Genomic DNA, 16,114 nt, shown 5'->3' on the forward strand with positions numbered 1-16,114 from the left:
CGTCCTTTACAAAACATAATACCCACGCTGCATTGCAAAAATATTTATTAACTTCCAACTTACTATAGAACAATCCATACAGTATCGTGTTGCCAAATCCACTCCTTGATTTTACGCTGCACATCAATGCACAAACAACTTTGAGCTCTCGCTACTTGCTGACGTGCATTTTTGGACGTGGTATCATTAAACCCTTCATCACTTCTCACGTGTGTTTTTGTAAACAAAAAAAAAAACATAGTTTGGGAGATCAGAGAAACTCGCCTGCGATTCCAGTTGGTGATAGATCGTGTAGTGTGAAACCCCCTATCACCCATCAGTCGTGTAGTGTGAAATATACACCGACTGAAAGACTCCTGAGTGCAAAAGATTCAGTCGTGTAGTGTGATTGTACAGCGACCTGACAAATCAGAAAGTCGTGTAGTGTGAACTTGGCATTAGTGGCTGCACAGAGGATTCGGTTTTCTTATATGGATTAGCGTCGCTATGACCTGCTTCGGCTTGGGTTTTTTGGTTCTGGGGTTGTCTGGGGGGTCATCAGCAGACCCTGTGCCTGGGGGGGCGTGGGTTAGGGTCTTTGCCTATGTTAGTCAGCTGGGGTCTCTTTGTAGAGCCAAGTAAAGTCTGTTTGGCACACTGGATTGGGTTGATTTTACTGCTGCAGCAAAGGACTTTATATACTTAAAGCTGTGGGAGTCATTTGTTACTCACCCTTTGGTATCCAATTATGAGCTTTGCTAGGAACAGGTGTTTTTTTGAAAGTTATACTAAAAGTGTTTGTTTTTAGGGTCTTCTGATCATAATACTGTTTAGTGGTGGGAGTGGGAATGTTTTAACCTTGATATTGCCAAAGGTTTTGATGCTGAGGAGGCTGTCGGATTAAACATTCTATTAGGATTTGTCTGGTGCAGAGTTTTCTGCTGTTCATTTACTGTCCCTGCTATACATATAATACCTTTTTGTATTGCAAAGGGAGAATGCTCAATCAGGGTCATCTCAGTTTGTGTTGATTTCATTAATATAAAGTTAGACTAGTTTTTGTTAGTCTTCAGGGGGAAGAACCCTAAGTTCCAATGGGAAACAAAACCAGTTGAGTTCCCTAAGTATAAGTATGCTGGCTTAGTACGTCGTATGATTCCCTAAACTGAGCCGTCTTATTACAGACTAAATTGTATTTGCTTTTACCAGCTTACTGGAAGATTTAAAGCATCTACGTCACTTTAAGCTTCACATCCCAGATTATATTTTTCTTAATGTTAAATATTTAAACCTTTTAAACTCATCAGATGATTTTAACATTTTTACCTAAAATAATATTTTAAAATATTATTGTTTTCTATTGTTTTCCCCCTCCCCTTCAAAAAACATACCTACATTCACTGATTATCTTATGTGTGTACCAAACAGGTGATCTTTGTGGATGTACACTTACTGACTGACTGAGTGTTGCTCTGTACACTTTGTCACTCCCCAGATAGGTGTACCTAATAAAGTGTTTAATAGAGTATGTGACCTGTAGTGCTTCAGTGTGTTCAGTGTGTCACAATGACGTCATCAGATTATTAGAGAGAAGAAAGTAAAAGTGTTGTATAATGGAGAACCTGCAAAACAGAAATGCATGTTTTGTTCTTGTTTCAGTATGATTCAGGGTGAGAGATCAGACTCACCTGAACCCAGCTGTGTGTCCATGAAGAGTGATCGGTCAATGTCCCTTCCACCAGTGTTCAGTGACAGAGACCGTTCTACTGATCTGAGGTAAGGATGATTTTAACAAATGTGACTTTAAAGGACAGGTAATGTTCCTTAATCCCAAATGTAGCTGGCTAGTAATGCATATTCAAAATATGTTTTACTTAATCAGATTTTACTTTATTTATTAAGATTTTCCCATCGTATTCATAATTACACCTATTTTCATTGCTTTCTAGTCAGACAGGATGTAAAACTTGGCACAGAGAACACCCCCTCCCCTTAAAAAAAACATACATACATTCACTGTGTTCAGTGTTACTGTGTTCAGCATATCACAGTAACGTCATCAGATTATTAGAGAGAAGAAAGTGAAATTGTTGTATAATAGAGAACCTGCAAAACAGAAATTCTTCTTGTTTTGTTTAGTATGATTCAGGGTGAGAGATCAGACTCACCTGAACCCAGCTGTGTGTCCATGAAGAGCGACTGGTCAATGTCCCTTCCACCAGTGTTCAGTGACAGAGACCGGTCTACTAATCTGAGGTGAGAATCATTTTAGAAAATGTGACTCTGAAGAACTCGGGGAGAGAGGTGATGCTCCTTAATCCAAAATGTAGCCTGCTAGTAATGCTAATATAGAACATGTTCTAAAATATGTTATACTTCATCAGATTTTACTTTTTTTTATTATTAATAAATCTGCCTATATATAACATATCCCCATAAACATTTAATAATCACATTTTAAACTCCAGTGATTGTTCTTCTGTGTTTTAGATCAGTGAAGAGAAAAAGATCAGACTCACCTGAACCCAGCTGTGTGTCCATGAAGAGTGATCGGTCAATGATTGATCCCATAACATTCAGAGAAGGAAATCCTTCTACTGATCTGAGATCTGATTACCCCGAATGTTTTGAGGAAAAGGATGAGGAAGATCGGTGTAGTTTCAGAGAGGGGGCACCGAAGATCACACTACATGTCCTGAAGAAGATGAACCAGACAGATTTAGCCAACACACTGCAGACCAGTAAGAGCTGCTGGTTTTTTCCCATCACTTTCATTTGAGAAGATCTACAATATAAAGTTATTTTAATTAAGAACTATAGTAATTTTCTTTTAAAACAGATGAATTGTCATCATTTACAAACGTTTGAATGGTAGTTTAGGTTTATAATGACAGAGTGTGTCATGCTGGTAGTTAGTTGGTTAATATTTAGTTCAGTTTTATTCTTTCTAATAATAATAAAAACAATATTAACAGCAAAATATAAAAACTCCGTCATTATATCTGATCAGTATGGACTGTTGTGTCTGAATAAATCAGTATCTGATAGAGATGTCAGATAAGATTAATAAATAATAGCTTTTATATTCTGGTTCATACAGTGAAATATTTATCTTCATGTTCTTCTGTTTATTAGAGCTGGTCTCTGTTTATCAGAAGAACCTAAAAACCAAACTGATAGAGAAATATAAAAGAATTAATGAAGGAATCTCACAGCATGGATCATCAGTTCTCCTGGATCAGATCTACACTGAGCTCTACATCACAGAGGGTTCGAGTGGAGACATCAATAATGAACATGAGGTGCGACAGATTGAAACGACATCCAGGAGACCAACAACACAGGAGAAACCCATCAAATGTAACGACCTCTTTAAAGACACGCCCATCAGAACTGTGCTGACTAAAGGAGTTGCTGGAATTGGAAAAACAGTCTCTGTGCAGAAGTTCATTCTGGACTGGGCTGAAGGAAAAGCCAATCAGGACGTTCTCTTCATGTTCCCACTTCCCTTTAGAGAGCTGAATCTGATGAAGGAGAAACATCTCAGTCTGATGGAGCTTCTTCATTATGTTTTTCCAGAATTAAAAGAAATAAAATCAATAAACTGCAGCATCTACAAGATCATTTTCATCTTTGATGGTCTGGATGAGTGTCGACTTCCTCTAAATTTCCAGAACAATGAGATTGTGTGGGATGTAACAGAATCAGCCTCAGTGGATATGCTGCTCACAAACCTCATCAAGGGGAACCTGCTTCCATCTGCTCTCCTCTGGATGACCTCTCGACCAGCTGCAGCCAATCAGATCCCTCCTGAGTCTGTAGCCCAGGTAACAGAGGTACGAGGGTTCAATAATCCTCAGAAAGAGGAGTACTTCAGGAAGAGGATCAGTGATGAGGACCTGGCCAGTAAAATCATCAAACACATGAAGTCATCAAGAAGCCTCTACATCATGTGTCACATTCCAGTCTTCTGCTGGATTTCAGCCTCTGTTCTAGAGAGAATGCTGGGTGAAGCAGAGGGTGGAGAGATCCCCAAAACTCTGACTCAAATGTTCACACACTTCCTGATCTTTCAGATCAAACACAAGGAACAAAAGTATCATGGGAAATGTGACCCTGACCCTAATCAGACCAGAGAGACGATACTGGCACTGGGAAAACTGGCTTTCCAACAGCTGAGAAAAGGAAACCTGATCTTCTATGAAGAAGACCTGAGAGAGTGTGGTATTGATGCCAGAGAAATGTCAGTGTACTCAGGAGTGTGCACCCAAATCTTCAGAGAGGAGTTTGGGTTACACCTGGGGAAGGTCTTCAGCTTTGTTCATCTGAGCGTCCAGGAGTTTCTGGCTGCTTTATTTGCATTTATCTGCTTCATCAGTAAAAATCCACCAGAAGAACAAACCACTGATCTGTCTGATCTGTTCACCAAGTCCAACATGTGTGATTTCCTCAGGAGTGCAGTGGACAAGGCCTTACAGAGTGAGAATGGACACCTGGACCTTTTCCTTCGCTTCCTTCTGGGTCTCTCACTGGAGTCCAATCAGACTCTCTTACGAGACCTACTGACACAGACAAGAAGTAGATCTCACAGTAAACAGGAAACTGTGGAGTACATCAAGGAGAAGATCAGGGAGAATCCCTCACCAGAGAAATCCATCAATCTGTTCCACTGTCTGAATGAACTGAATGATCATTCTCTAGTGCAAGAGGTCCAGACTTACCTGAACAAAATAAAGCCAGGTTATCAATTTTCATCCTCTGGTTGTCTCAGTGAAATCAGTCTCTCTCCTGCTCAGTGGTCAGCACTGGTGTTTGTGTTGCTGAACTCAGTAGAAGATCTGGATGAGTTTAATCTGAGTCAATATTACAGAACGGATGAAGGTCTTCTGAGGCTTCTGCCAGTGGTAAAAGAATCCAGAAAAGCTGAGTAAGTATTTTCTTCATTAATATCACAGCAGCAACTTTTTACTGTTATTATAAATGTAGTGACGCAACATAAGTGGTTCTGATCCACCTAAACACAACTTCTAACCTGTGTGTGTGTGGATCACATTGTGGTAACTTGCATTCATTTGTTGTCTGTTTGACAACCGTTTTATCCTGGTCAGGGTCGTGGTGGTACCAGTACCAGTACCCTCTTCTTCCGCAGCCACGCCTTTGTAATGTGTGCAGCAGGAGGGTTTTTATCGTCTTGTTGAAAAATGCTGGACATCCCTGGAAAAGACGACGTCTTGAAGGCAGCACATGTTGCTCTAAGATCTTAATGTACTTTTCTGTATTATTGCTGCATCACAGAGTGTAAATGACCTTTACCAAGGGCACTGACACACCCCCATACCATGACAGACCCTGGTACTGACACCGCCCCATACCATGACAGATCCTGGTACTGACACACCCCCATACCATAACACCCACTGGTACTGACTCACCCCCATACCATGACACACCCTGGTACTGACACACCCCCATACCATGACAGACCCTGGTACTGACACACCCCATACCATGACACACCCTGGTACTGACACCCCCCCATACCATGACACACCCTGGTACTGACACACCTTATACCATGACAGACCCTGGTACTGACACACCCCATACCATGACACACCCTGGTACTGACACACCCCCATACCATGACATACCCTGGTACTGACACACCGTATACCATGACAGACCCTGGTACTGACACCCCCCCATACCATAACAGACCCTGGTACTGACACACCCCCATACCATGACAGACCCTGTCTTGTCTCCTTGTCCTTTACACACTGAAATTCCTTCTGATCCCTTGAATGGTTTAATGATATTCTGTACTGTAGAGGGAGAAAAATGCAAATCCTTTTCAATCTTTCTTTGAGCTTTATTGTTTTTAAACATTTCAATCATTTTCTCACACATTTGTGGACAAACTGGATCCTCTGATCATCTTCACTCATTAGAGACTCTCAACCTTTCCTGGAAGCTGCTTTTGTACCAAACCATGATTACAATCACCTGTTTGGAATTACATCATTATTTAGTTTTTTTTCCCTCATTACTAGCCGTGAATTGCCCCCATCCCAACTTTTTAGGAATGTGTTGCAGGCCTGAAATGCAGGAATGGATGTTTATTAATAAATGAAATTAAGTTGAGCATATAAAACATGAAATATCTCAGGTTCATCCTGTCTGAGATCAAATAAAAGTCAAAGTAAATGTAAGATGTGTAAATGTGTTTTTATTATTTGCATTTTCCATTGTGTTCCAACTTTTTTCTGATTTGGCGTTGTACAATTAAACACAAAATGCAGCTTTTAAATCATTCCATTCATAAAAGATAACGATTTAATTAAACCTCTATCACTCATGTAAAAAGAAATTGCTTCCCTAAATTGAAGATCTGGTTGTGCCACCACTGGCAGTAACAACTGCAAACAAACACTTGAGATACTTGTAATGAATCTTTTACGTTGCTGTGGAGGAGGTTTGGCTCATTGTTTTTTTTACAGAATTGTTCTCGTTTGGCTACATTGAAGGGTTTTCCAGCATCTTACAGTACAAGCTACAAAGAGCCTCCAAAGCATAAAATGAATCTCACTGTTAAAAATATCATTCAGGAGAAGAGTTAAAAAATCTCTAAGCCATTACATAATGTATACATCGGACCACCATGAAGAACGATCATTCACAAGTGAGTCAAATACTGCACAACAGTGACATTACCAAGAACTGGATAATCCTCCAAAGCTGATGAAACAGAAGGAAGAAAACTGGTCTGGGAGGCGGCCAAGAGGCATAAAGCAGCAATAAAGGAGCTGCTGCAGTTTCTGGCATGTCCTGCTTGTTAGGATTTCCATCTGTGTTGCTTATTCATAATGTACCAGCTTGTGAAATTTGGCGACATCTGGTGGAGCTGAAGGGAATTTCACCCCCATAGACTCAGCCAATGGATCTCCTTCCGAGCTAATCAGGCACACCTGGCTTCAATAAGTTCATTACCACTCAGCCTTCAAAAGCCTCTGGTTTTCCTTCTCTCACTACCAGATCATCTGTTGAAGTCAATGTTTTGCTGCTCAGCTATCCCTGGTTGGTTTTTGAAGCTAACGTGACATTTTTTCAGCTTTTCCCTGGATCCTCTGCTTCCTTTGTCCCTGACCCAAGCCTCCTTCTCTCCTGGTTCCTTGGTTCCTAGCCTCCCTCCTTCCTCCAGAGTTCCTGCCAGTTCCTCCGGCCTCCACCCCAACTTTCTGGTTTCATTGCTCCTTTTCCTGAGCTTCTCCTGCCGTCTTCCCAGCCTACTGGTTCTCTGCTGGCAGTCCCACCTGCCACCTTCAGGTTCCCTCGTTGCCCGTTCCTGTGTTCCCGGCAGTCCCACTTGCCCCAACCTTCTGCATGCCCCTTCTGAGTGCTTATGCTCCTGCGTATTTTTCCTTGTGTTTCAATAAAATTGTCAAACTCATGTCTGTAGTGTTCGTCTCGTGGTTCCTCCAAAACCTTTATTGGCTCGGCACCAATTGTTACACTGCTTGTTAATGTAACCCACAAATGCATGGTGATAACAGTCTTTACTTCTTTTATAAAAATGCTTTTAGCCATCTTAATAAATTGATCTTTAATGTGTTCATGCCTTTGAGGAATTACCATCTATACTACTGGTTACAGTTTTTCTCAGTTGCTTTGGTGCATTTCTCTGATCAGAATTAAAATTCTCATAACTTTTAGTTCAGCCTCCACAAGATTTAGTCATTTGTGTCATTAATCATTTAGTCACATTTAGTCATTAGTCACTTCCAACAAATTGCAAATGCTTTTGGACATGCATCAATTGCTTCCATGCAATTCTCTGCTGTTTTATAACATTATCATTTGCTTATGTCATGTCAGTCAAAATGAACTATACTTATGAATGCTGAATAGTCATTCCCTATTAAACTAATAGTCCTCATTTCATTGCTTAAATCATTACATACAAAAATGTGGAACTAGTTGTCAAAATCTGTCAAGCAAATCTTACCACAACATTTGCTGACTTTTTTAGACACTCTTTACAGGGACATAATCCCTGAGAATGAGAGGGGTCTAAATGGAGACCATCTGAACAAGTATGTTGTAATATGGGATAATGTGCGTTTTCACCACTCAGATTTGGTCAGACAGTGGTTTGCAGCACATGAAAGGATGCTGGTGGAATATCTCCCTCCCTACTCCACATTCCTTAATCCAATAGAGTTTTTCTCTGCCTGGAGGTGGAAGGTATATGACCGGCATCCACATACCCAAATGACATCACAGCAGAGTCCTGCAGAGGGTGGATTCACCACTCGAGGAGATACTTTCCTTGCTGCATTGCCAGGGATGATATTTGCTGTGATGTCGTTGAAAATATGTGGCCATTCAGACAGGAATGTCTGGATGTGCATGAATGATTTACAGTACTGTGTATGTTGTATGTTCCAATTCAGTTCCAATATGTACTGCAATATTGTTTACAGTTGTGCACAGCTTTACCCAAAGGGTGTTTCTTATGTTTGTTGTAAATAAGTTTGTACTTTGCTTTAGCACAATGCTGTGAACAAATTAGAATTGCAAAGAGCATATGCAGTAAAAATGTGAAACATACGTATCGAGTGTCTTGTACTCATTTACCTCACTAAATACAGTAATGTGTAACTTAACTGTAGATTTCAAATGGGTGTGCTAATAGTGTATAGTGCTGTCTTGAGCATTTTCAGGTAGTGTCACCATGATCTGATTTTTTTTTGCATTGGAAAACACAGAGTGAACTGTCATAATAAAAACATGACAAAGCCATTTGAGTATCTTGTTCATAAACAATGGTTTCAGGACTTTTTATTTTGATGACACTGACACATTCATTGACATGAATACTTGCTTTTGAGGAATGAACTCTCCATTTTGAGCTGGTGACACGCTTTAGCAGGTTATACACTAGGTTTTGCAGTTTGTACTAATTGTTTTGAGAAGTGCACTTACTGTTGTGCAAATGTTAATAGTGATGTGAGAAATGCACCAAAGCGACTGAGAAAAACTGTAATATAGCAGTTGCTTTTCAGCAGTAGAAAGCCAGAAACATGGCAGTGGTGCAGCTATTGCATTTTGCTGTGCATGAGGCCGGTCAGGCTGTGTGGTGCTGTGATGTTAATGTCCACCAGTTTGATCCAGGTCTTTATTTTAAAATTAAACCTTTCATAGTTGATCAAATTGTTTTGATAGTTTTGAATCTAAAATGTATTATTTATAAAAATTATTATAACTGCGTCCATTTACTTGTAATTCCGTATATAATCAGTATTTAAACAGAGCATGAAAACATCTTGACAGTAAGAATCACACTGCACTAATGTTGTTTTATATTTATTTACTCTATCCTACCAGTGTGTCCTGATCAGGGCCACAGTGCATCTAGTGCAGGTGTCTCCATCACAGAGCATCACACACATTGTGTGTGTGTGTGTGTGTGTGAATAATCTGATGATTTATCTTTTTTTTCAGGTTGGATTCTTGTCATCTAACAGATGAAAGTTGTGCAGCTCTGTCCTCAGTTCTCAGTTCAAACTCCAACAATCTGAGAGATCTGAACTTGAGTTACAATAAGCTGGAAGATTCCGGAGTGGAGCTGCTCTCTGCTGCACTGAAGAATCCACACTGTAAACTGGAGATACTGGAGTGAGATTATAACACACACACACACACACACACACACACTGTAAACTGGAGATACTGGAGTGAGATTATAACACACACACACGCACACACACACACACTGTAAACTGGAGATACTGAGGTGAGATTATTACATTGAGATTCCAATAATTTAATGTTTCATCTTTTCTTTCTCAGGTTGATACGTTGTTCTCTAACAGGTGAAAGTTGTGCAGCTCTGTCCTCAGTTCTCAGTTCAAACTCCAACAATCTGAAAGATCTGAACTTGGGTTACAACAACCTGGAGGATTCAGGAGTGAAGCTGCTCTCTGATGGACTGAAGAATCCACACTGTACACTGGAGATACTGAGGTGAGATTATAACACACACACACACACACTGCAAACTGGAGATACTGGGGTGAGATTATAACACACACACACACACACACTGCAAACTGGAGATACTGGGGTGAGATTATAACACACACACACACTGCAAACTGGAGATACTGGGGTGAGATTATAACACACACACACACTGCAAACTGGAGATACTGGGGTGAGATTATAACACACACACACACTGCAAACTGGAGATACTGGGGTGAGATTATTACACACTCGCCTCATCCACTGCTGGCTGGTAAAAAGTAAAGTGTTTGAGGGTCCGTGTACTCGTCTGTGGTTCTAATCAGCCAGTATGGATGCTGTACATGAAGGGGAAATTGAGAATCCAGTGGAGGTAACTGGGCATTAAAGAATTTATGTTCATCATGCACCTCTGTCCCCAAATAACCTGCAGAACCTGAGGAATTTAATCAAATCAAACACGGACAGAAACTGTTTTATCATATTACACTAAAATAATGAAATCAGTTTTCTACATTTCAAACTGGAACAGTAGAGCAGTTTATTTATCATTTGAGATTTTATACAATATTATAAATGGAGGAAGTAAATAACATCCTATTACACTAAAATGACAGAGACTGCTGACTGTAACAGAGGATTTATTATGTGTTAACCAGAGGGGTGTAATATGTGTGAGTAGTTGACATGCATCTGTAAGGGGGCAAATACTTTTTCACAGCACTGTATATTGACATACATGTGTGGCACATAGAAATATGTATGCTCATGTATGTGTAATACATGTTTTGACATATTTGTAACATTGTTGACATGTTAAAAATTGTTGCACAACTAAAATATCCCATCCGTAAATGTAATACATGTACATATATAACATTTTCAGACATAACATGCACACCCATCACCCATATCTGTGCAAACTATATATGAACCCTATTAGAAACTGGAACAATTACATACAGTGCTGTGAAAAAAAATTGCCCCCTTACATATTGCTTTTGTTTTTGCACATTTGTCACACTTAAATGTTTCAATTATCAAACAAATTTGAATATCAGACAAAGATAACCTGAGTAAATACAAAAAGCAGTTTTTAAATGATGATTTCATTGATTAAGGGAAAGAAGTTATCCCAAACAACCTGCCCCCCCCCCCCCCCCCCCCCAAAAAAAACAGAATTAATTATGATTAACCACAATTTTGGGAAAGCTGGGTTCAATTTCACACCCAGGCCTGATTACTGCCAGACCTGTAGAATCAAGAAATCACGAAAGTAGCTAAAAGATGCCCCGGCTTTGGGACTCCAGTGAACCACAGTGAGAGCTATTATTCACAAATGGAAAAAACATGGAACAGTGATGAGCCTTCCCAGGAGTGGCCGGCCTACCAAAATTACTCCAAGAGCGCATCGACGACTCATCCAGGAGGTCACAAAAGAACCCAGAACTACATCTAAAGCACTGCAGGCCTCACTCACCTCAGTTAAGGTCAGTGTTCATGATACAACAATAAGAAAGAGACTGGGGGGCAAAAATGGGATCCATGGGAGAGTTCCAAGGCGAAAACCACTGCTGACCAAAAATAACACAAAGGCCCATCTCACATTTGCCAAAAAACATCTTGATAATTTCCAAGACTTTTGGGAAAATATTCTGTGGACTGACGAGACAAAAGTGGAACTTTTTGGAAGGTGTGTGTCTCGTTGTATCTGGTGTGAAACTAACACAGCATTTCAGAAAAAGAACATTATACCCACAGTCAAACATGGTGGTGGTAGTTTGATGGTCTGGGGCTGCTTTGCTGCTTCAGGACCTGGACGACTTGCTGTAATTGATGGAACCATGAATTCTTCTCTCTACCAGAAAATCCTGAAGGAGAATGTCCGGCCATCAGTTCGTGACCTTAAGCTCAAGCGTACTTGGGTTCTGCAGCAGGACAATGATCCGAAGCACACCAGCAAGTCAACCTCTGAATGGCTGAATGAAGGTTTTGGAGTGGCCTAGTCAAAGTCCAGACTTGAATCCGATTGAAATGCTGTGGCATGACCTTAAACAGGCCGTTCACGCTGGAAAACCCTCCAATGTGGCTGAATAAAAACAATTCTGCAAAGAAGAGTGGGCCACAATTCCTCCACAGAGATGTGAAAGACTCGTTGCCAGTTATCGCAAATGCTTGATTGCAGTTGTTGCTGCCAAGGGTGGCACAACCAGTTATTATGTTTAGGGGCAATCACTTTTTCACACAGGGTCAGGTTGGTTTGGATAGCTTTTTCCCTTAATAAATGAAATCATCATTGAAAAACTGCATTTTGTATTCACTTAGGTTATTTTTGTCTGATGTTGAAATTTGTTTGATAATCAGAAAAAAAAATGACAAAAAAGCAAAAACCAAAGAAATCTGTAAGGGGGCAAATACTTTTTCACAGCACTGTATATTGACATACATGTGTGGCACATAGACAATGTATGCTCATGTATGTGTAATACATGTTTTGACATATCTGTAACATGTATGTCAAAATTGCTTATTTCTATATAATATATACAGCTGAGATTTGAAATTAAGAGCTCAGAATCGCAGCGCTGGATTATTCCGCTGCACCACCTGGGAAATTGTTAAATACCACAAAGTTCTTTTTCACTCAACAACAAGGTTGTGATGCTTGTGTTGAGCCTCTTTGCCCAAATTTGAACTGAAACAAATATCGTGCCAACTCAATGTTGCTCTGAAGTCCAAAAAAATCTAGCAGATTTTAAAGAGCTTGTTGAGTTTAGTTTACAAAATTATACGTTCAATGAAATAAAAACACTTAAATGCATTTTAAAAAGCATCAAATGGGTGCATTTTTAAATATATGTTTAAGTATATATTCCTTTGAGTCAGAATCAGTTTTTACCAACAACATTGGTGCAAGATCTGGGGGGTTTCCACTGTTTTCATGTAAATATATCCTCAATATACAGTGAGAAAAATAAGTATTTGATACACTGCCGATTTTGCAAGTTTTCCCACCTACAAAGAATGGAGAGGCCTGTAATTTTTATCGTAGGTACTCTTCAACTGTGAGAGACAGAATCTATAAAAAATCCAGAAAATCACATTGTATGTTTTTTAAATAATTAATTTGCATTTTATTGCATAACATAAGTATTTGATACAATGGAAAAACAGAACTTAATATTTGGTACAGAAACCTTTACAGAGGTCAGACGTTTCCTGTAGTTCTTCACCAAGTTTGCACACACTGCAGCAGGGATTTTGGCCCACTCCTCCATACAGATCTTCTCCAGATCTTTCAGGTTTCGGGGCTGTCTCTGGGCAACATTGAGTTTCAGCTTCCTCCAAAGATTTTCTATTGGGTTCAGGTCTGGAGACTGGCTAGGCCACTCCAGGACAATGAAATGCTTCTTACGGAGCCTTGCCTTAGTTGCACTGGCTGTGTGTTTCAGGTCTTTGTCATGCCACGACCCATCTTTAATGCTCTTACTGAGGGAAGGAGGTTGTTGGCCAAAATCTCGCTATACATGACCCCATCCATCCTCCCTTGAATACGGTGCAGTTGTCCTGTCCCCTTTACAGAAAAGCACCCCAAAAGTATGATGTTTCCACCCCCATGCTTCACGGTTGGGATGGTTGTACTTATCCACCTTCTTCTTCCAAACACTGGGAGTGGAGTTGATACCAAAAAGCTCTATTTTGGTCTCATCTGACCACATGACCTTCTCCCATGCCTCCTCTGGATCAGCCAGATGGTCATTGGTGATCTTCAAACGGGCCTGGACATGTGCTGGCGTGAGCAGGGGGACCTTGTGTGCCCTGCAGGATTTTAATCCATGGCGGCGTAGTGTGTTACTAACGGTAATCTTTGAGACTGTGGTCCCAGCTCTCTTCAGGTCATTGACCAGGTCCTCCCGTGTGGTTCTGGGCTGATTCCTGACCTTTCTCAGGTTCATCCTTACTCCACGAGGTGAGATCTTGCATGGAGCAACAGACCGACGAAGATTGACAGTCATCTTGTGTTACTTCCATTTTCTAATAATTGTGCCAACAGTTGTTGCCTTCTCACCAAGCTGCTTGCTATTGTCCTGTAGCCCATCCCAGCCCTGTGCAGGTCTACAATTTTGTCCCTGGTGTCCTTAGATGACTCTTTGGTCTTGGCCATGGTGCAGAGGTTGGAGTGTGATTGATTGAGTGTGTGGACAGGTGTCTTTTACAGTGTATCACAAAAGTGAGTACACCCCTCACATTTCTGCAGATATTTAAGTATATCTTTTCATGGGACAACACTGACAAAATGACACTTTGACACAATGAAAAGTAGTCTGTGTGCAGCTTATATAAGAGTGTAAATTTATTCTTTTCTCAAAATAACTCAATATACAGCCATTAATGTCTAAACCACCGGCAACAAAAGTGAGTACACCCCTAAGAGACTACACCCCTAAATGTCCAAATTGAGCACTGCTTGTCATTTTCCCTCCAAAATGTCATGTGATTTGTTAGTGTTACTAGGTCTCAGGTGTGCATAGGGAGCAGGTGTGTTCAATTTAGTAGTACAGCTCTCACACTCTCTCATACTGGTCACTGAAAGTTCCAACATGGCACCTCATGGCAAAGAACTCTCTGAGGATCTTAAAAGACGAATTGTTGCGCTACATGAAGATGGCCAAGGCTACAAGAAGATTGCCAACACCCTGAAACTGAGCTGCAGCACAGTGGCCAAGATCATCCAGCGTTTTAAAAGAGCAGGGTCCACTCAGAACAGACCTCGTGTTGGTCGTCCAAAGAAGCTGAGTGCACGTGCTCAGCGTCACATCCAACTGCTGTCTTTGAAAGATAGGCGCAGGAGTGCTGTCAGCATTGCTGCAGAGATTGAAAAGGTGGGGGGTCAGCCTGTCAGTGCTCAGACCATACGCCGCACACTACATCAAATTGGTCTGCATGGCTGTCACCCCAGAAGGAAGCCTCTTCTGAAGTCTCTACACAAGAAAGCCCGCAAACAGTTTGCTGAAGACGTCAACAAAGGACATGGATTACTGGAACCATGTCCTATGGTCTGATGAGACCAAGATTAATTTGTTTGGTTCAGATGGTCTCAAGCATGTGTGGCAGCAATCAGGTGAGGAGTACAAAGATAAGTGTGTCATGCCTACAGTCAAGCATGGTGGTGGGAATGCCATGGTCTGGGGCTGCATGAGTGCAGCAGGTGTTGGGGAGTTACATTTCATTGAGGGACACATGAACTCCAATATGTACTGTGAAATACTGAAGCAGAGCATGATCCCCTCCCTCCGGAAACTGGGTCGCAGGGCAGTGTTCCAGCATGATAATGACCCCAAACACACCTCTAAGACGACCACTGCTTTATTGAAGAGGCTGAGGGTAAAGGTGATGGACTGGCCAAGCATGTCTCCAGACCTAAACCCAATAGAACATCTTTGGGGCATCCTCAAGTGGAAGGTGGAGGAGCGCAAAGTCTCGAATATCCGCCAGCTCCGTGATGTCGTCATGGAGGAGTGGAAAAGCATTCCAGTGGCAACCTGTGAAGCTCTGGTAAACTCCATGCCCAGGAGAGTTAAGGCAGTTCTGGGAAATAATGGTGGCCACACAAAATATTGACACTTCAGGAACTTTCACTAAGGGGTGTACTCACTTTTGTTGCCGGTGGTTTAGACATTAATGGCTGTATATTGAGTTATTTTGAGGGAAGAATAAATTTACACTGTTATATAAGCTGCACACAGACTACTTTTCATTGTGTCAAAGTGTCATTTTGTCAGTGTTGTCCCATGAAAAGATATACTTAAATATCTGCAGAAATGTAAGGGGTGTACTCACTTTTGTGATACACTGTATACAGGTTACGAGTTCAAACAGGTGCAATTAATACAGGTAATGAGTGCAGAATAGGAGGTTCTTCTTAAAGAAAAACTAACAGGTCTGTGAGAGCAGAATTGTTGCTGGTTGGTAGGTGATCAAATACTTATTTTATGCAAATTAAATTAATTATTTAAAATTAATTATTTAAAAATCATACAATGTGATTATCTACATTTTATTTTATTCTGTCTCTCACAGTTGAAGTGTATCTACGATAAAAATTACA

The 16,114-nt window shown here is 40.7% G+C and overlaps 1 protein-coding gene across 2 annotated transcripts in view; it reads left to right on the forward strand.

Annotated features, from left to right (window-relative positions):
- The window catches only part of LOC134309983 (NACHT, LRR and PYD domains-containing protein 3-like), a 47,444-nt gene that overhangs the window by 11,646 nt on the left and 19,684 nt on the right, over positions 1–16,114 (forward strand). For both annotated transcript variants that reach the window (XM_062991489.1, XM_062991490.1), the window contains 6 exons: positions 1,639–1,755; positions 2,119–2,235; positions 2,470–2,720; positions 3,115–4,906; positions 9,484–9,657; positions 9,832–10,005. In XM_062991489.1, coding sequence (XP_062847559.1) covers positions 1,639–1,755; positions 2,119–2,235; positions 2,470–2,720; positions 3,115–4,906; positions 9,484–9,657; positions 9,832–10,005 — 2,625 coding nt within the window. The remainder of the gene's footprint in view (positions 1–1,638; positions 1,756–2,118; positions 2,236–2,469; positions 2,721–3,114; positions 4,907–9,483; positions 9,658–9,831; positions 10,006–16,114) is intronic.

The sequence above is a fragment of the Trichomycterus rosablanca genome, chromosome 3, assembly GCF_030014385.1.
Source record: "Trichomycterus rosablanca isolate fTriRos1 chromosome 3, fTriRos1.hap1, whole genome shotgun sequence".
In the NCBI taxonomy this organism is placed as follows: domain Eukaryota; kingdom Metazoa; phylum Chordata; class Actinopteri; order Siluriformes; family Trichomycteridae; genus Trichomycterus; species Trichomycterus rosablanca.